At 42.5% G+C, this 20,258-nt stretch overlaps 1 protein-coding gene across 2 annotated transcripts in view; it reads right to left on the bottom strand.

The window, feature by feature from the left end:
* Positions 1 to 20,055, bottom strand: part of NPHP1 (nephrocystin 1) — a 49,126-nt gene extending 29,071 nt beyond the window's left edge. Inside the window, exons 1-12 of one of the 2 annotated variants that reach the window (XM_074988429.1) lie at positions 19,966 to 20,055; positions 19,285 to 19,358; positions 17,330 to 17,390; positions 16,238 to 16,374; positions 14,182 to 14,407; positions 12,016 to 12,117; positions 10,837 to 10,940; positions 10,334 to 10,376; positions 9,459 to 9,543; positions 8,618 to 8,712; positions 2,789 to 2,917; positions 1,373 to 1,447 (exon numbers count right to left, since the gene is read on the bottom strand). In XM_074988429.1, the coding sequence (XP_074844530.1) occupies positions 1,373 to 1,447; positions 2,789 to 2,917; positions 8,618 to 8,712; positions 9,459 to 9,543; positions 10,334 to 10,376; positions 10,837 to 10,940; positions 12,016 to 12,117; positions 14,182 to 14,407; positions 16,238 to 16,374; positions 17,330 to 17,390; positions 19,285 to 19,358; positions 19,966 to 20,034 (1,200 nt within the window). In that variant the 5' untranslated portion in view covers positions 20,035 to 20,055. The remainder of the gene's footprint in view (positions 1 to 1,372; positions 1,448 to 2,788; positions 2,918 to 8,617; positions 8,713 to 9,458; positions 9,544 to 10,333; positions 10,377 to 10,836; positions 10,941 to 12,015; positions 12,118 to 14,181; positions 14,408 to 16,237; positions 16,375 to 17,329; positions 17,391 to 19,284; positions 19,359 to 19,965) is intronic. The other variant, XM_074988428.1, reaches the window with a different exon arrangement.
* Positions 20,056 to 20,258: the final 203 nt, after the last annotated feature.

Genomic DNA, 20,258 nt, shown 5'->3' with positions numbered 1-20,258 from the left:
CAAAGGTGCATGAACTGCCCTGAAGAGACAAGTCCCCATACCAGAGGTGCCACCCCTCCCTGGACACCCCATACACCCCAAACTATGATAATGAAACTACACAGAACGTTTATTCACAGTAGCACTCTCTTTCTTTCCATTCCTAACACCACATTGTAGCTCAAGTTTATACTGATTCCAAGTGCAGAGTTCCACATTCTGAATAACTAATGTCAGTATTCCACAGCATGTCCTTGTGCTTTCCTGTCCCTGTGAACATACAGCTTTGACAGGATTCTATTTACACTGACAGATGCTGTTCATTGTCAATTTCAACTGACAGGCTGAAATCAACAACAACACAGTCAGCGCAGGTATAGCCACCCCACACCCCTTGTACCTCCAAAAATGCTGCGCCACTAGCTCCATAGCTCTCTGTGCTGCTTTCTCCTGTCTTGCTGTTAGGTAAGTGAGCAGAGTCCTGACTACAGAGCTGCATGGCTACAGAGCTGGTGATATGGGATCCCTTAAGGTGCAAGCTGGGGTGAAGACTGTGGTCTTGGCTAGCCACAGCAGAGCCCTGGCCAGCCCCAGGAGAAGGACAAGCCCTCATCTGTGGGGAGGGCATCCTGCTGCTGATTGACTTCTCCCTAATCCCAACCCTATCATCCCTTCATTTCCCACAACTGTAAACATGCAAATAATTAAAATATGAAAAAATATAAAAATTAATATTGCTGGAAAAAATGGAGATCTGTCAAGCTTGTACCTAACCCAGTCCTGATTAGCTAATAAAACCATATCAGTTCCACTCTGAGGTTGTGTAGCTGTGAGCCTTACAACATTTACTATAGCTTGGCTTCACTGTGTTTGTGACCTTATGCATGTCACTTCATCTATGTATCAGTCTTCCCATAAGTCAAGCAGGAATTATAATGCACACCCACTTTTGTAGGGGGTTCTGAGATCTAGGGGCAGACACTGCTGGGTATTATCACTTCCCCCAACTGAAAACGTATGGGGTCAGACATGTGGGCTCAGAGAAATTGGAATAGTCTTTACTTAACTGAGCCAACAGAGTTGCTGCATTAGGGCACAATCCTGCACACACTGCCTAGTGCTTTATTACCATGAAGCCTCTGGGATTACTCTGAGTACCAAGTACTATACTTGATAGCAAGTGTTTGCAAGACACAGCCCTTCATTCAGAGCTAATGCTGTCGAGGGCTAAATCCCCCAAATACAGTTCAAATGTTCCCTTTTCCTTTCTAACACATTTTCTTTGTGTAAGAAGATTAAAAGTAAAATGAGCCATTAGCCGACAACATCTAGATTTGCTGTATTCAACAGCAGATACCCCACCCCAAGTCCATTTGCTATGAAATATACCTACTCGTGGAGAGAAGGTCCATGTTTTGGGATTTTTAGGTTGCCATGTAGCTCTAACTGTATGAATGTTACTCAGCACCTAAAATAAGATAGGAAATTATGGTGGGGAAAAATGTTAAAAAACTTGTTTTCTGGAAAATTATGCAGCTATAAGAAAATATAGTATCACACAAGGCTAGTCTGGCATGCTGCATTACAATGCAAGACCAGACCATGTCTAAGTTAAGGAGGGTGAAGAACTGTGTGAAGACCCCTGCCCAGGAATCACACATCCTGCAAAAGAATCACCAAGTGCTGCCTCTCTAGCAGTGCTTTTTGTCATTTAGCAGTAGTTTCGGAAAGTGCAACGCAACACTTCCCTGGCCATGTGCACGTATGATTTGACGCTGAGGTGAGAATAGTGGGGTGAAATAAATGCGCTCCTCTGAATTCTGAGGAGTCCACAAAGGTTGGTGATAGATTATAAAATATTTTCAGAATTTTGAAAATCTGGATGCTATGTTTTTATTCATCAGTATTTAAGAAATTATTTTTTGTCTGTGATTTATACAATGGTGAAAGTTTGCTTGGTGCTTTTTAGACCAACAGGATCAAATGTATATCAACAATTTATTTACTACAGTTTGTACCTCCCTGAACTGGCACCCTCCAGACTTAACCTGTACAAAGACAGGGAGTTTGCTGGACCAGGAAAGGTCGACACCTGCCCCCCAGCTCTCCCCCTGACCATTGGGCTCCCCTGCTGGCCACCAGCCACAGCTCCCAAGCTCCCCTCCCCACCACCAGCCCCGCTCCCAGCTGTGACTGGGCTGCCAGCCCCACTGCCACTGGGCTGGCTGCCTCTGGACTCCCAGCTGTTTGGGGCTCTCTGATCCAGCAGTATCATGGTTCTGCCAAAGCAGAGATGTTGCAAGACCAGAGAGTCCTGCTTTAGAGAAATTAAACCTTTAAAATAATGTGAGCTCACATAAAGCTGTCAGTCTATATATGTCTTTTTCATATTACCTTTTTAAAAGGGGCGTAGACTGCAATTAAGCAGAAGATACAATTGTTCTCCAGAAACTAAGTTTAAAAAATACAATTTCCTTAGCAGAGTGGTTTCTTATGTTTAAAAAGCATCATAAATGTAGTATATGAAATCGGAGATCCAGATTTAAGTCCCATTTTCAAAAGTGACTTAGGCATGTAGAAGTCCAAATCCCATTGTTCTGCAGTTAGGCTTAAGTTCTTAAATGTTCCAATCACTTTTAAAAATGAAATTTCATCTCTTCCATCACTTAGGCACCTCTACAATTTTTATCCATAAGAAGAGGCAGATGTCAGCCTCTCATTTTAAATCCATTGAGAAATCTCTTAAAGACATCATGTTTTAACCTCACTGTTTCTGGAAGTTATATTTGATTATATCAGAGCAACTCACCCTGTTACCATCAAAAAGACAGAGTCGAACGTGTCTACTGAGAACCTGTATGCTCACTCCTGGAAGAGGAATCATTTTACAACTCCATAAAGTTAAAATCAGTGATATTCGAGTTGGTCTTGGCTGAATCTGTGAAGCAGACAAAATAATAAAAAACAGAGTTAAATCTACATGGTCCTCCTCAATATGGTACATTAGGGCTTGTGACAAGTGCAACAGTGCCATGGAGACTGCATTACTCTGTTCACAACACAGTATAAGCACAAGTGGCAACAGCAAAGGTTTTCTGGAATATCTTAACCCTTCTGTGAAGAGACCTTTTCTGGAGGACACCAGCGAGTCTCCATTCCTCCTAGCTCTTGGCTGTTCTGCTCAGACAGGTGTATTAATTAATGTTAAGTGTAGTGGTGCTTTTATGAACACAGGTTTACAAGGGTCTGCCTTCAGACCAGCTCCATTTCCTCCCCCCTCAAGTTATCACATAATATTTTTATAAAAAGCTATCTAACAAGCCCTGGAGGAAAAAAACACTGCCAACTAAGTTATAGCTGGACACAGGCCACTTATTTACACAACAGAGATTGTTTTTCAATTATTACCATCTAAAGTCTTCTTCACCACTCCATGGTGGGCAAGGTACAACAATTCAACCCCATTCACCCTTCAGTTTTGTCCATGGACCTACACTCCAGACACAGGCCAAAATTCAACATTCTTTCATGTACATCTTGAATATGTGCCAGAGGTCTGTGGCCTATAAATGTACTCTCAGACAAGACAAAAAGCTGAGACCACCCTGTCTCTCCAACATAACCTGGCAAGGTTGGTGCAGACCATCTCTTTTTTTGATGGCAATAACATTGTATTGTAATTCACACTCATAATTGGAAAGATGCAAGTTAATTTAATGGGCAAACTGTAGGTTCTCCCTCTGATAATAAGGCAAGCAAAAACCCAGGAGGGAAAGGTTGGTACTTCCTCCAAGTATTTCAGGACTTTCTGGCATTTCAATTTTCTGAGCTACCCTCTTCTAAATGTCTGGCTTTGCATGCATTTTTGCAACTACGGTATTCAAACAATGTTGCACTGCAAAGTTATATTGGGAAATGAACCTAAATCCCATGGTGAAAAACAACTATTCAACTAAGTCAAGTGATTTTGCAGTATCAGACAAAAGTTAAAGATCTATCTAAAAGATCAGTTCAGCCTTGTACAGCTGTTTCACCTGGAAAACAGAAAAGCAACAGGTACGCTAATCTGGAATTCAAGTATCGGAGGAGTAGCCATGTTAGTCTGGATCTGTAACAGCAACGAAGGGTCCTGTGGCACCTTACAGACTAACAGAAAAGTTTTGAGCATGAGCTTTCGTGAGCACAGACTCACTTCATCAGATGCTGGTCTTGGAAATCTGCAGGGCCAGGTATAGAATCATAGAACACTAGGACCGGAAGGGGCCTCGAGAGGCCATCGAGTCCAGTCCCCTGCCCCGACGGCAGGACCGACCGCTATCTACACCATCCCTGATAGACATCTATCTAATCTGTTCTTAAATATCTCCAGCGAGGGAGATTCCACAACCTCCCTTGGCAACTTATTCCAGTACTTGACTACCCTGACAGTTAGGAACTTTTTCCTAATGTCCAACCTAAACTTCCCTTGCTGCAGCTTAAGTCCATTGCCTCTTGTTCTATCCTCAGAGGCCAAGAAGAACAAGTTTTCTCCCTCCTCCTTATGACATCCTTTAAGATATCTGAAAACCGCTATCATGTCCCACCTCAATCTTCTTTTTTCCAAGCTAAACAAGCCCAATTCTTTCAGCCTTTCTTCATAAGTCATGTTCTCCAGACCTTTTATCATTCTAGCTGCTCTTCTCTGGACCTTCTCTAATTTCTCCACATCTTTCTTGAATTGGGGTGCCCAGAACTGGACACAATATTCCAGCTGAGGCCTAACCAGCGCAGAGTAGAGCAGTAGAATGATTTCTCGTGTCTTGTTCACAACACACCTGCTAATGCATCCCAGAATCATGTTTGCTTTTTTTGCAACAGCATCACACTGTTGACTCATATTTAACTTGTGATCTACTAGAACCCCTAGATCCCTTTTTGCTGTACTCCTTCCTAGACAGTCTTTTCCCATTCTGTATGTGTGAAACAGATTATTCCTTCCTAAGTGCAGCACCTTACATTTATCTTTATTAAACTTCATCCTGTTTACTTCAGACCATTTCTCCAATTTATCTAGATCATTCTGAATTTTGACCCTATCCTCCAAGGTAGTTGCAACCCCTCCCAGCTTGGTATCATCTGCAAACTTAATAAGCGTACTTTCTATGCCAATATCCAAATCATTAATGAAGATATTGAACAGAACTGGTCCCAAAACAGACCCCTGCAGAACCCCACTTGTTATGCTTTTCCAGAAGGATTGAGCACCATTAACAACTACTCTCTGGGTACGATTAGCCAGCCAGTTATGCACCCACCTTATTGCAGCCCCATTTAAGTTGGGCTTGCCTAGTTTGTCGATAAGAATATTATGCGAGACCGTATCAAATGCTTTACTAAAGTCTAGGTATACCACATCCACTGCTTCTCCCTTATCTACGAGTCTCGTTATCGTGTCAAAAAAAGCTATCAGATTGGTTTGACATGATTTGTTTTTTACAAAACCATGCTGGCTGTTCCCTATCACTTTACTACCTTCCAAGTGCTTGCAGATGACTTCCTTAACTACCTGCTCCATTACCTTTCCTGGCACAGAAGTTAAGCTGACTGGCCTGTAATTTCCTGGGTTGTTCTTATTCCCCTTTTTGTAGATGGGCACTATATTTGCCTTCTTCCAGTCTTCTGGAATCTCTCCTGTCTCCCATGACTTTCCAAAAACGAGAGCTAATGGCTCAGCTACCTCTTCTATCAGCTCCTTGAGGATTCTAGCATGCATTTCATCAGGCCCTGGCGACTTGCAGACATCTAATTTTTCCAAATGGTTTTTAACTTGTTCTTTTTTTATTTCAAAAACTAACTCTACCCCTTTTCCACCAGCATTCACTACGTCAGGCACTCCTTCAGACTTCTCTGTGAAGACCGAAACAAAGAAGTCATTAAGCATCTCTGCCATTTCCAAGTTCCTCGTTACTGTTTCTCCCTCCTCACCGAGCAATGGCCCTACTCTGTCCTTGGTCTTCCTCTTGTTTCTAATATATTTGTAAAAGGCCTTCTTGTTACCCTTTATGCCTGTAGCTAGTTGGAGCTCATTTTGTGCCTTAGCCTTTCTAATTTTACTCCTGCATTCCTGTGTTATTTGCCTATGTTCATTCTTTGTAATTTGTCCTAGTTTCCATTTTTTATAGGATTCCTTTTTTAGTTTGAGATCATGCAGGATCTCCTTGTTAAGCCAAGGCGGTCTTTGCCCATATTTACTATCTTTCCTACATAGGGGAAGAGCTTGTTTTTGGGCCCTTAATAATGTCTCTCTGAAAAACTGCCAACTCTCTCAGTTGTTTTTCCCCCTCAGTTTTTCCTCCCATGGGATCTTACCTACCAGCTCTCTGAGTTTACCAAAACCTGCCTTCCTGAAATCCATCATCTCTATTTTGCTATTTTCCCTCCTACCAGTCCTTAGAGTTGTGAATTCTATGATTTCATGATCACTTTCACCCAAGCAGCCTCCCACATTCAAATTCTCGACCAAGTCCTCCTTATTTGTTAAAATCAAATCCAGAACAGTTTCTCCCCGGTGGCTTTTTCAACTTTTTGGAATAAAAAATTGTCTCCAATACAGTCTAAGAACTTATTGGATAGTCTGTGCCCCACTGTATTAGTGTCCCAGCATATATCTGGATAGTTAAAGTCCCCCATCACCACCAAATCCTGGGCTCTGGATGATTTTGTTAGTTGTTTAAAAAAAAGCATCATCCACCTCTTCCACCTGGTTAGGTGGCCTGTAGTAGACTCCTAACAGGACATCACCCTTGTTTTTTACCCCTCTTAAACTAACCCACAGACTCTCAACACGTCCATCTCCACCTCAGTCCAAGTGTGTACATTTTTATATCTAAGGCAACACTTCCCCCCTTTTTTCCCTGTCTATCTTTCCTAACCAGGCTGTAGCCTTCAATACCAACATTCCAATCATGTGTATTTATCCCACCAAGTTTCTGTGATGCCAATGATATCATAGTTGTATTTATTTATTAGCACTTCCAGTTCTTCCCGCTTATTACCCATACTTCTTGCATTGGTATATAGGCATCTCAGATATTGATTTGAACTTTCCCCCCAGTTTTTTCTGGCCCTCTTTTTACTCTGACATTGTTGCCCATGCTCCCTCCTACTTCCGACCCATCTTCCAGGTTTCCATGTTCTCCACTTATAAATAAAATAAATATTTTTTATATATAAATAAGCCAGAGCAAGGCTGGGGATAACAAGGTTAGCTCAGTCAGCAAGGGTGAGGCTTACTACCAGCAGTTGATCTGGAGGTGTGAACACCAAGGGAGGGGAAGCTGCTTCTGTATTTAGCCAGCCATTCGCAGTCTTTGTCTAAGCCAGAGCTGAGGGCATCGAATTTGTAGATGAATTGTAGCTCACAAATTTCTCTTTGGAGTCTGGTCCTGAAATTTCTTTGCTGTAGGATAGCTACTTTTAAGTCTGCTACTGTGTGGCCTGGGACACTGAAGTGCTCTGCTACGGGTTTTTGTATATTGCCATTTCTGATGTCTGATTTGTGTGCGTTTATTCTTTTACGTAGAGACTATCCAGTTTGTCTGATGTATATAGCAGAGGGGCATTGCTGGCACATGATGGCATAAATTATATTGGTAGATGTGCAGCTGAATGAACCCACGATGGTGTGGCTGATCTGGTTAGGTCCTGTAATGGTGTTCCTGGTGTAGATATGTGGGCAGAGCCAGCAACGAGGTTTGTTGCATGGATGGGTCCCTGAGTTAGAGTGACTGTGGTCCGGTGTATAGTTGCTGGTTAGGATTTGCTTCAGGTTAGCAGGTTGTTTGTGGGAAAGGACTGGTCTGCCTCCCAAGGCCTGTGAAAGTGTGGGATCATTGTCCAGGATGGGTTGTAAATCCCTGATGATGCGCTGTAGAGGTTTTAGCTGAGGACTGTAGGTGATGGCTAGTGGTGTTCTGTTGCTTTCTCTCTTGGGCTTGTCCTGTAAGTAAGAGGCTTCGTGGCACACATCTGGCTCTGTTGATCTGTTTTTTCACTTCCTCAGGTGGGTATTGCAGTTTCAAGAATGCTTGGTAGAGATCCTGTAGGTGTTTGTCTCTGTCGGAGGGGTTGGAGCAAATGCGGTTATATCTTAGTGCTTGGCTGTAGACAATGGATCGTTTGGTGTGTCTGGGATGGAAGCTGGAGACATGAAGGTAGGCGTACCGGTCAGTAGGTTTACGGTACAGGGTGGTATTGATGTGGCCATCGTGCATTAGCACCGTGGTGTCCAGGAAGTGGATCTCCAGCGTGGACTGTTCCAGGCTGAGGTTGATGTTGGGGTGAAAGTTGTTGAAGTCCCGGTGGAATTCCTCCAGAATCTCCTTCCCATGGGTCCAGATGATGAAGATGGAATTGGCTCTGATCTAAAAAGCTGACATCACATGTTTCTTTTGATGTTTTGCCTACCAGCTAATAGGTTGAGATAATATCTACTGGTTGGAATGCCCTGGGTAACACAGAGGAATGTTAACATTTACTTCTCTTCAGTATTTACTAATATGATTAATTGGTTTTTGTGCTCTGCTCTTGTCCATAAAGACTCTTGTCATCTGTCCTGAAAGAGACAACATTCACAGCTTTATCAACAGAAATTACTCACCGACTCTTTTTCAGGGTTCCACACCAGGTCTCTGAAACCCAGTTGTGAAGGTGTAAATTCAGGCTGTATGAAGTAACTGGCTTGAAACTGATTCCCTAGAAAAAGATTTTTACCTTTTATTATAGCGTTTCTATTCCCTCACCCATCTCTTCAAACAGCATAGATTTAATTTAGTTACAGATTTCATCATTACCGGCAAATATCCATTGACTGAACACGTTATTTCTCAGGACACAAGGAACTCAAAAAGTACAGTTTTTAAAAAAAACATTGCTGTCAACATTCTTCAAGTGCCTTCTTGAGCTTAAAGTAATGAACCCCAAACAACCCATAACTGGCAAATTATTTGCAATTAAAGCTACATCTAGAAAAATTGTGATAAGAGTAGGGAGAGTTTTTAGTATTTTTAATTGCCTTTGGGAGCTGCCCTGGAGACTTCTCCTGTCCAGGGATGGAATCATTAAGATCACAAAGGAGTATTAGAGAGGTAGCTGTGTTAGTCCGTATCTTCAAAAACAACAAGAAGTCCTGTGGCACCTTATAGACTAACAGATATTTTGGAGCATAAGCTCTCGTGGTCCAAGACCCGCTTCATCACTCATGCATCTGACAAAGAGTACTGTCACTAATTTCAATGGGAACAGGATCTGACACCAGATAAATGAAGAAAGAAACTATGAGGACTCCTATGCACTACTCAGTCAAAAACAAACTAGTAAGGGTACCCAATCCTGAGTAACTTGAAATGAAAGACTATTCTTAAAAGAATTGTAATTTGGCTCAGAAGCTCATCACAGGTGCTAATGAATGCTGCACTGCAATTACTGCAAGAATATCCTACCTTCTTCTAGGAGCTGGGAGAGAGTAGATGGACGGAATCCTGCAGGAACGGCCCCCATGGTTGTCAGCACATCAATTGTATTATTCTGCTCAAAAACATTTGATTTATTTTCTAAATTTGCAGCAATTTTCATTGTCTACCAAATACCATGTATCTTTAGCTCAACTTCTAATCCCAGGTCAGCCAATCTCAAAGGAGAACAGACAAATCTTGGGATTCAGTCATCTGTTCCTGTAAGTTATCGTAAAAATTATTTTGGTCTCTCAGCTCAAAATATCCTTAGACTGACCTCATGTACAATTACACACAACCTCCCATTTTGCTATCCCACACTGACAGAACTTCTTTTATTGAGATATAGTACAGCAATGAGTCACACTGACATTACTATATTGTACTAAACACATCTCTGAAACAAGATTTAATGGGTGCTACCAAAAAAAAAAACAAAAAAACCAAAAATTAGACACACATCTGTATTTATTTAGAAGTGTATACTAGAACCAGTGTTCCTTGTAAATGGAACACACTTGGGTGGTCGCCCAGGAGCGATTCAGGTGCTGTCCAGCTGCTTAGCAGAGTGCCCAAAGGGGACAGCATATGCTTCTATCAGTGGTGCACATCCACACAGATCTTGTTGCATACAACAAAGTTTATTCTGCTCATGGATGTTAAAAATTAGAGGGAACGCTGATTGGTACCCATCACTGAAGCACACTGCCACCTTATATCATGAGAAACAATGAACTACAAAATCCTTTCCTTGCTGAAAAATCCCCTCTGATGGTATCAAAGGCTGCTCTAATGCCAAACAGAATTTAAATAAATAAAAATAGTGACAGTTATCAGGGTAGTACAAGAAGAAATATACCTACTTCTTTTATAGCTTTCCTAACAGCACTCCAGTGAGAATCTGTTCTGTAGGTAGGGTGAGAAATAAAAGGAAACCATAAAGCAAAATGATATGAATGTATTGCCAACATATGCCTGTGTAATTAACAATTGCTGCAAGACACATGTGTCTGTCTCTGAATAGTGAACATCTAGTACATTAGGTGGATGTGCCTATTAACAGATCATTGGAAAATACATCACTATTTTGCAATCAGTCGTCTGATTTATGAAACTAGCATAGCAGCTGGTTTTATGAAACCAAAGACTGGAAGGTGTGGAAGGTGAAAGTAAAATTCAAACTAGAACTATACACAATAAATACGGATGCTCCTGTACTTAAAAAGCCACTGCTACAGCCCAAAAAACCCTTAACTGGCAAAGTATTTGCATTTCAAGTAGTTTACCACTCACATTAAAATAAAATAAATATGAGGGATGCTGGTTACACTACACTTTATTTTCTCCAATGCAAATCTCATTTTACCTTTTTTTAATTTTGGTTCTATCTGCTGTTTCATCGATCACCTCTATGTCTTCTTCACTTTCCTCTTCAGTTGCTTCTTGGTCAACTCCTTCTTTATTGCTTGCCTATAATTCAGGTTTAAAGTTGTCAAGTATTTCACCTTTTTCATAGCTCAGATTTTAAAAACTGTTTCAGCATTCATCATGATGGCTCGATATCATAGGCTATGTTTACAGTAGAATGATCTGTCGACAGATGTTTCTGTCAGAAGATATCTTCTGACAAAACTTCTGTTGATAGATCGTGGCTAGAGTGCCAATCGGATTGAAAGAGAAAGCCGCTCTCTCGACCAAGAGGGATCGGACTGCTGTCTGCTCTCTCGACAGAATGGCCAACCAGAAGACAGGGCTGCCTGGTGTCCCAGAAGCCCTGTTTCTTGACAGAGGGCGCTCTGGAATGTCCAGACTGGGAAACTTTCTAGTTTAGACATAGCCTTAGAAGAGGAGGTTGGTGGGTTTTAACGGTCAGTGAACAAAATGAATGACAGCTACAGGACACGATGAGACTATGTATTTATCCTTGGTTCTGCAGTTAAAGTCAGTAATTTTAAAATTTTTATAACAGCAAGTGTTTGCCTCTTAAAATAGTAAACAGAAGTGCTCATATCCAGAGCAAGCCTACTCAGAGAGGAAACTGCACCTGCACCTTTAGGTACAAAGCATCCAAATCTAGGTGGTGTGCTCTGTCATTTGGCCCTGCAAGGCTCTCTCACAAGAGAGAAAAACCAGTAGAATACAACAGGATAGACAGATAGATACAGACTTCAGAACATGATTTATTCTACCCAAGTGGGGTATCTAAATGGAAATCTGTGCATGTCTACTCATTAGACATCTTCCCAACTGAAATACAAAAAATGCCATTTATGCACCTTATTAAGTCTCATGGGGCACAAAAACTTTAGCAAATAAAGTTAAAAGAAGCACTTGAAAGTGTTCTTTAAGCTCCACCATGTGAATTACTCTATAGTACTCCTTGGCGTTCACAGCTGCCCTTTCATGTCAAAGATCATGGTTCAAGCATGCTATTTTTGCTTACAACACACCAACGGCTATAAGATTTATCATTGTGAAAAAATGTTTTGCTAACCGTCTCTAGCTTTATACATACTCACCCATCATCTCTCTCAAGTATACTAACCATGAGATAGGTTTTAGGAACAAGGCCTCTCTCCCCTCTGGAATTTTTAGCCATCCACCAACCATCAGGCTTTTTGTCAAGTATGAGCAACACTTCACCTTTCTTCAGTAATGGGAAGGAGGCAAAGAACAGAGAAGAAAAGAGACAAATGCACTGATATTCATGTGCTTAAAATTTACTCGTGGAACAACTATTGGTCACATTCTGTCCTTTACACTAAAATATAACTGTTTCAAAATTTGTTCTTAAATCTAATTTTGTCATGGCTTACCCGGATGATTGCATATTCTGTTTTATCACAAATTCTTCGAAATATCTGCAGTGTTAGCCTATGTCTACATGACAGCCTAAACTCAAAATAAGCTATGCAATTCATGCTACTTTGAGTCAATTTTAAAGTAGGCTATTTTGGCATGTGGCACTGTCTAAATGACGCCATAGGTTGAAATAAAGCACTCTTTCGAGGCTTCCCTTACTCCTCCTGCAATGGGGTAAACAGGGATGTCGAAAGAATGTGCTCATTATTTTGAAAAATATTTTGAAATGATGGGAAAGTTGCTGTATCCCAAAAGAGCTCCCACTTTGTAGGCATTGCCATAGTGAACTAGTTTATTTTTTTCCAAATATCCAAAAGGTGGTAAAAGCTCAATTTTATTTTTAGGTAAGAAAAACAAGCACAAGACATTTCAGTAGAGTTACAGGCCAACTTTAAGAATATGTCCCCAACTCCTAAGGTTTACTCTTTCTCAGCTGTTCTTGGAGGCACCATCAGTTTAGGGAGATGAAAACAAAGATACTTAACCCTTCGTATTAAACTGATCAGAGTCCAGCCACAAAGACTCCTTTTAGAGCTCATCTGTCGAAATATGCTCTTCCTGCTCAAGAGGCCAGGTACAAGAGACCAAGGCCCAAACACCCACATGCCACAAGGCAGCTCAGAGCCCCACCATTCCAGTTCTTGCTTTGGCATTCTCCAATTTGTTAAGAGTATTTTTAAAAGCATGGACTGATTTCATTGTTAAGTATACAGCTCTAACAAATTTTCTTGAGTGATTTGCTCCAAAGAAGTAGTCTGAAAAAGATTAATCACATTTCCAACCAGGTATTATGAACCATTTTTAAAGTGCGCATGCACACACTGCTCTTTAAACAAAGATATAGCCCAACCCCAAACAGTTTACAATCAAAGACAGAATATATGACAACACATCAAATAATGGAGAAAAGCAGTCAAGTAGCACTTTAAAGACTAACAAAATAATTTATTATTAGGTGAGGTTTCGTGGGACAGACGTTCACCTAAAAAATTATTTTTTTAGTCTTTAAAGTGCTACTTGACTGCTTTTTTTGTTTTGATAGTAAATAGAGTAGCATGGCTCCCTCTCTGTTACCAAATAATGGAGGTTATAGTGAGCTTTTGTTAAGACCAAAACAGCAGTCATGTAGCCCTTTAAAGACTAACAAAATGATTTATTAGTTGATGAGCTTTCATGGGACAGACCCACTTCTTCAGTCAATCAGATCTGATGGAGCGAGTCTGGCCCAGAAAAGCTCATCACCTAATAAATCATTTTGTTAGTCTTTAAAGTGCTACAGGACTCCTGTTTTGTTGTGACTGAATACAGACTAACACGGCTACCTCTCTGTTACTTTGTTAAGACCAGTATAGAGAGGGAAAATGAAGGTTAAAGGAGTACAGAGAACTGCTCAGTGGACAAAAATAAGAGGCTACTCCAAGTTTAAGGGCAACATGAAAGGCATAATGGCAATGGTGGGACAAGGAAACAAAGAGAGAGATAGGGAAAGAGAAGTAAAAGGAGCACAGCAAGGACTGAGATTTATGTAAAGATCTGAAGATGTGCATAAGGAGTTTGAATGTGATGTGAAAAAAGAAACAATCAGCAAGTGTAGGGAACGGGATGTGGTCAGAGCAGCTGGATAAGAGGATTACTCCAGGAGCATTATTTTGTATGAGAACAGCATGAGGAGATGGCCTGTCTAGAAGACGACAGTAAATTGAAAAATAGAGACTGGAGAGAGTGGTGGACTTGCACGAATTATGTTAATCAGAGTTCTGAGAGATAAATACACACTGTTATTTATGTTGTTCAGAGAATGTAGTATGTGTTCTAACACACTTAATTATGTTTGCAAAGATATATTTACCTTAAATGTAAGATCCCCTTCCTGCTGAGCAACAAAATCACCGACAGTGATAAATTCTTTAATTGTTGATTGATCTTCCATTTCATCATCTTCCTCCTCCTCCTCCTGCTCTTCATTATCACCATCATCATCATCGTTATCCTCTTCATCATCTTCCTCCACACTACTTCCTTCATCCTCATCATCTTCCTGTTCTGTTTGAGGACTATGTTGACGTTTCCCAGCTCTGCACAAGACAAATGATACTCCCAGTTTATCACAATTTCTTATTTTAATGGATCGCCTCCAGATTATTCTACAACATATACTTTAAAATTACTTCGTTTTGCCACTTAGCATCTCTGAAGTTCAGTGAGGTGCTCATTCCTGGGTCTCAGCTTCCCAGCGTAACAGGCAGAAATTCCCAAACTCTTAACTGTGCAAAGGTCCCTGTTGCCAGGAGTTGCAGTACAGGACATAAACACCCTCTCTCACCATGACCGTCAACTTCAATTTTGAACCTAACCACTACCCTTGGAATCTTCTAGTCAGATTCTTCTTGCCTGCAATCAACAAAACTGCTCCACCACAGGAGGTGCTCCTCTTCAGCCACCATCCTTGCTCTGCAACCTGTTCAGTGCCCAGCTACTTACACTATTCCTTTTGGTGCCCCTCCCAGCCTTTTCATTAGGTCTGGGCCTTCTTCTGTTTTGGTTCATTTTTCCGACCCCACATTCTTGGGAAGGGGATGGGTTCAGAAAAATTCAACTTGCTCTGGCTGCAAAGAGGAACCCAGAGAAACCTCCCTCCCATGGCACAGGTCTTCAGCTTAACAACTTGCATTTACATGCTGGTGTCCCTTTGTTCTTGGGGCTAGAACAGGGGTGTCCAACTCACAGCTCGTGGCAGAGCCTTTCTATCCAGCCTGCACTGCTGGCAGCACTGCCATTTTTCCGGTGATGTTCACACGGGCTCTGGCTCCAGCAGGTGCAGCTCCTGCCGGTGCAGCTCATTTGTGCCCCACCTCCAGCCAGCACTGCTCTAGCTGGTGCAGCTCACATGAGCCCTAGCATGGGCCCCGATGCGGATGCAGCTCTGGCTCCGGCTCACAGAGCTCCTGCTGCTCCTGAGGTGGCAGCAGCTCTGGTAAATTGCCATATTCAGTTTGGGCTGAGGGTCCCTGGCTCTCAGCGGGAGAGAGAAGGCATTTATTTAGAGCTGGTGGGGGCTGGCTCTGGGGGATAGGAGAGAGATTGGTTTAAAGCGGGGAAAATGGGGGTGCCTGGCTCTGGGGGAGGGAGGACTGGGTTAAACTGGAGGGCTGGGGCTGCCTGGCTCTGGGAGCAGGGGACTGGGGATTTTCCATGTCTGAAAATTATGGGTACTGGGGTATGTACAATTTTTTTTAAAGGGGTACTTTATTTAAAAAAGGTTGAGAAACACTGGAGTAGAACTCAATTTAATTGGTTTAACAGCCAGAAGGAAGGATCAGGCCACTAAACCAATGAAATTGAGTCCTATTGTTTCACCACAGCAGGGACCTGCCCCGTGTGATGTTTGGGGGGGCAGTTTGGGTCTGCGGGGGATCTATGGCTGGGGTCAGGGAGTGGTTTGGAGCTGCGAGGGGTTTAAGCTTGGGGCTATTTATGTTCAGGCCCCCCCCCCCCCCCCCCCCCCGGAGCATGTAATAAACTACAGTGTGCCCCCCCCCACCCCTACGTAAAAAGGTTGGACACCCCTGGCTAGGAGGACTGAAGAATGGAGAAGAAAGGGTTTCTCTGAGGGAATAGGTGAGAATTGGCCTCTGGTTCAATGGCTGGCAGGGAAATATCACAAAAAGACAAAAACGCAAAAAAGTATGAACAGTACAATGCCCACATTTCAGAACAGATTATATGGAAAGTTTTGGTATTTTATCTTCAGCTTCCCTCTATATGAATGTGCCTGTTTCAGCTGTATAAAAATACATTTTATAAGAGTAAGAAAACAAGACCTGTGGTTATACAATGAAGCCATTTGTCCCCTACTATTTAACAGTAGACTAATTAAAATTTATTTCTCCGTTGAAAGTACTTACACTGTATGACCCTTGGTCACATCATCCTGACTCAGGACTGCAGCAAGTTCCTGAAGCTGATGGGAGAGTTTTAACAATTGTTTTTCTTCCTCTTCTTTTCTCTGATTATAATTCCCCACAGGTGCAGGCTCATCAGTCTAAAAAAGAGTACACCAAACTGCTGAAGGAGTTAAATGAAGTTAACCACTCAGTTAAACTGTGTTTTTAAATCACTTATGCCAGAATGCACAAATGGAGTTAAGCACCTAAGTTCCTGTTTTGGCACCAATGCAATATACAACTCTTCGCCCACCCCACGCACATACGCCAAATTCCATAGGGCCCTAAATTTCGGTGGCACATCAAATCTTGCAGAAAACATTCCCAAGGCACCGAAGTTCCCACTTCTGGACTTGTGCAGTACTTGCTCCCTGTAAGCACCTCAGCATCCACCTTTCGCCTGAGCCCCAGAACAATTCACAAACCAGGGGAAGATAAGTATTCAGACACCTAAGCCACACGCAGGGCCTCGTCCAGTAGGCATGCTCATCCATCATCTACATAATCAGGCCCCTCAGGTGAGTTCACATAAAACAGACAGGTGGTCAGAGTGGAGAAGGGAAAAGGAGGAAGAGGATTAGCATTGAATGCATTCAGGCTTTAGTGCTCTCAGCTAATTTGAACTTCTTATTTGATCAATACGCTCTAGATTCTTTAAAGATATTAAGAAACTAAGCATGAAAATGGTCGTTTTCCTGTTTACATAACAGAGCTTCTATCTAGCCAAGAGGGGGTGAAAAATCTATATTCTCATTCTTCATTCTATGATAATTTTTCTATTAACTCTCCCTCACACTAGAGTATTAAGTAATGCTAAGAAACTCTTCAGCCACAGAACTTTACATTTAAAAGGCACCTAGACAAATATCTCATTATTTAATAATTTATATAGACTAATCCCAAAGGACCTCAGTCAAGTTCAGGGCACACACAGACTAGCTGCTGTACAAAAAGATGGTGTCTGTCCTGATGAATGTACACAATTACTGTTCTCTAAACATGCTGTAATATTTATTTTGAAAATATAGTTTCTGCTTTAACCTCAGTACTTACTTTTTTCAAGTTTTGGAGAACAGATGCATTTTCATCCACTGATTTCTTCAACTCTATACATCTATATTCAAAATAAAGGACAAAGTTTGCATATTCTCTTCTGATGCTATGTATAGTTTCCGAAACATGTAAGCTAGCCCTCAGAGCCTGAAAATACTTATGCACATATCAAAAAAAAAAAGCAGTCAAGCAGCACTTTAAAGACTAGCAAAATAATTTATTAGGTGAGCTTTCGTGGGACAGATCCACTTCTTCAGACCAAAGCCAGACCAGAACAGACTCAATATTGAATACTGATATTTTTGATATTTGATAAATCTATCAAAAAGCCAACATTTTAGCACATCAAAATAAAAAGTATTTAAAGGGATCTCGCTGCAACGTTAAAAATATTTTGACTCTGTCCTGAGAAAATCAACTCATTTAACAAATATTTTATCTCCTATTTTATTGGAGTTTGAAGTGGAAGTGTAGGTCCCAGTCCTGCTTTGTGTAGCCAACTGTTTGCACTAGCATGGAACCCTGCTGACCACCCTGGAGGGCTCAAGGGGATACAGCAGTCTTCCTGTGCTACACATGGCAGTACTGGGGCCTTGCTCTGTTAAATAATAAGAGAAATGAATAAATAATTAATAAGCTGATGCTTGAGCTACAGTTTTTGCAGCAGAAATTCTAGCCACCAATTACCATATTCTCTGAGCGTAAAAAAATATTTTTAAGTAACAGACGATCTTTCATTTCTAAAAGGTTGATTTAGAATTTTCACTTTACATTTGACTAGTTCTCAATGAATCCTACTGACTTGGAGCATTTTACAGGTTTCTTTCAAAACCACACAAATCTGAAAGAAAAAATGGCTCTGTGGATTTGTAGAAAAACATTATTCAAAGTTTCAAGATACATAACCACCAGAATCGCACTGGTGTAGAATGCAATCTGCACAGTACTGCAACTAAGTTTTTTATCAGCACACACAAGGTCAAAACATCAAACACGGAGGAACTACACCACAGTGTCACAAGCGGAGTCTCTGCTTTTTAAACAGAAAATCAAATTTAGAAGTCTTCTAGCATAATAATTTCACACACAAAAAGTAAAAATATTAAAAAGCTGGAATCCATGGGGCAATCTTATCTCACTCAGACACATATTTTAAAGCCTTTTTAATTTAGGTAGTACAATAAGCGTCCACTAATGGTGCACAGTCATATACTAATTAGGCCACTGAGTCCCTGATCCTGCAAATACTCCTGCATAGGCTTAATTTTACTGCTAAGAGGAGTCCTATTGATTTCAGTGGAACTACCCAATGCAGTAAAGACAAGCACGTTTATAACAATTTGCAGGATCAGGGCCTAAATGTATATATTTTTGTTTATACACATGCTCAGTGCGAGAGAGTTAATATCAACCCCGCTCCCAGTTCATCCTTTCTACTAGCTGAATTGGGAGTTTAAATTTACCTCTTCCGAACAGATTTTTGTATTTCATGTTTTGATTACCTGAACATTCTAAAATAATTATATTAGGTTCATCAGACAGGAAGTGCTTCTGATCCATGGACAACAAAGCAAAGATGCAAAAGAAGAATGGTATATACTCATTTTATGAGTGAGGAAATGAGGAAGCAGGTGAAGCAGCTCAGACAAGGCGGCACAGAAGGTCAGCAGCAGGCCTGGGACTAGAACCTATGTCTCCCACCTTTAGTGTACTCTGCCACTTCATTATTCATTTACAAGGGCATCCCTCCATAACACTGAAGATAAATTTACAGCAAAATTGCTCAGGAAAATTTCTATCAAAACCAGCTGCAGTTATCCCTCTGGGACAAAGTGCTTAGCCATGAGATAGCTAGCAGTCCTCCACAAAAATTTCCCCCTACATCCTCCAGCCTGCATTTCAGATGCAGTTGTGAATTTTGCCTCCTTGCAGTGTGTACTGTTAGGGTTAATTACCTCTGAAAAAGGTACTTCCTTTTCGCAGGATCTAGGGCCCCCCGCTCCTTGCTCTCTGCAAGCAATTCTTCCACCTGCATGGTTAAGATTTCAGCATTCAGCGGGCACAGCACTGGGCAGACAGGTTTGGGAGCTCAGATATCAAACAACAGTTGTTCCCAAACCCTACCAATACCCACGAGGAACCACTACCACTGCCCAGACTGCCCCTTCCCCTGCCACTGAGATAGGTCCTCCCCACCCCACTGACAGGGGATGCTTCTCCCCCTACCCAGGCGGTATTCCACACACCCCTGGCAAGGGCCGCGACTCCCACTACCCAGACAGGATCCCCTCCCACTGTTCCCCACCCAGGCAGGATTCCCCCCACCTAACTGCGCCTCCCCCCACACCCAGCTAGGATCCCCCACCCCACCGGCTGGGGGCGCCGCTCCCCCCACACAGGCGAGATCCCCCCATTCCATCGGCAGCGGGCGCCGCTCCTCCCCCCACAACAGGCGAGATCCGCCCCCCCGATTCCAGTGGCAGGGGGCGCCGCTCCCGCGCGCAGACTGGCTGTCCCCAGCCCGGTCTAAGGCAGTCTGCGGGCGGAGCTCGCTCTCATCCCCCTGCACTGGGCCGGAGAGGAACAGGAGGACGGGCAGAGTTGGGGACTCGCGCTTCGCCCCCCACGTTCGGTACCTGCTGCTGCAGCCCACGGCCCCGCCGCTGAACCTCCTGCAACGGGCTCCGGCCCCTCCGTCTGGACATCGTCGCTAAGGAGACGAACGCTTGGGCGCTCGTGCGTCATCGCCGTGCGTCCCGGGCAGCGGAGGGCGGGAGCAACCGCTGCCAGGCGAACTACGAGTCCCGGCATGCAATGGAGGGGGAGGGGGAAGGCTGGCGTTCCATCTTGTACTTCAAGTCCCAGGATGCCGCGCTCCCTCCCACTAGTCCTTGCTGGGAGCCTAGAGAGCAGGGCATGCTGGGGGCGG

The sequence above is a fragment of the Carettochelys insculpta genome, chromosome 3, assembly GCF_033958435.1.
Source record: "Carettochelys insculpta isolate YL-2023 chromosome 3, ASM3395843v1, whole genome shotgun sequence".
Taxonomy (NCBI): Eukaryota; Metazoa; Chordata; order Testudines; family Carettochelyidae; genus Carettochelys; species Carettochelys insculpta.
This window is presented reverse-complemented; position numbering and strand designations above follow the sequence as displayed.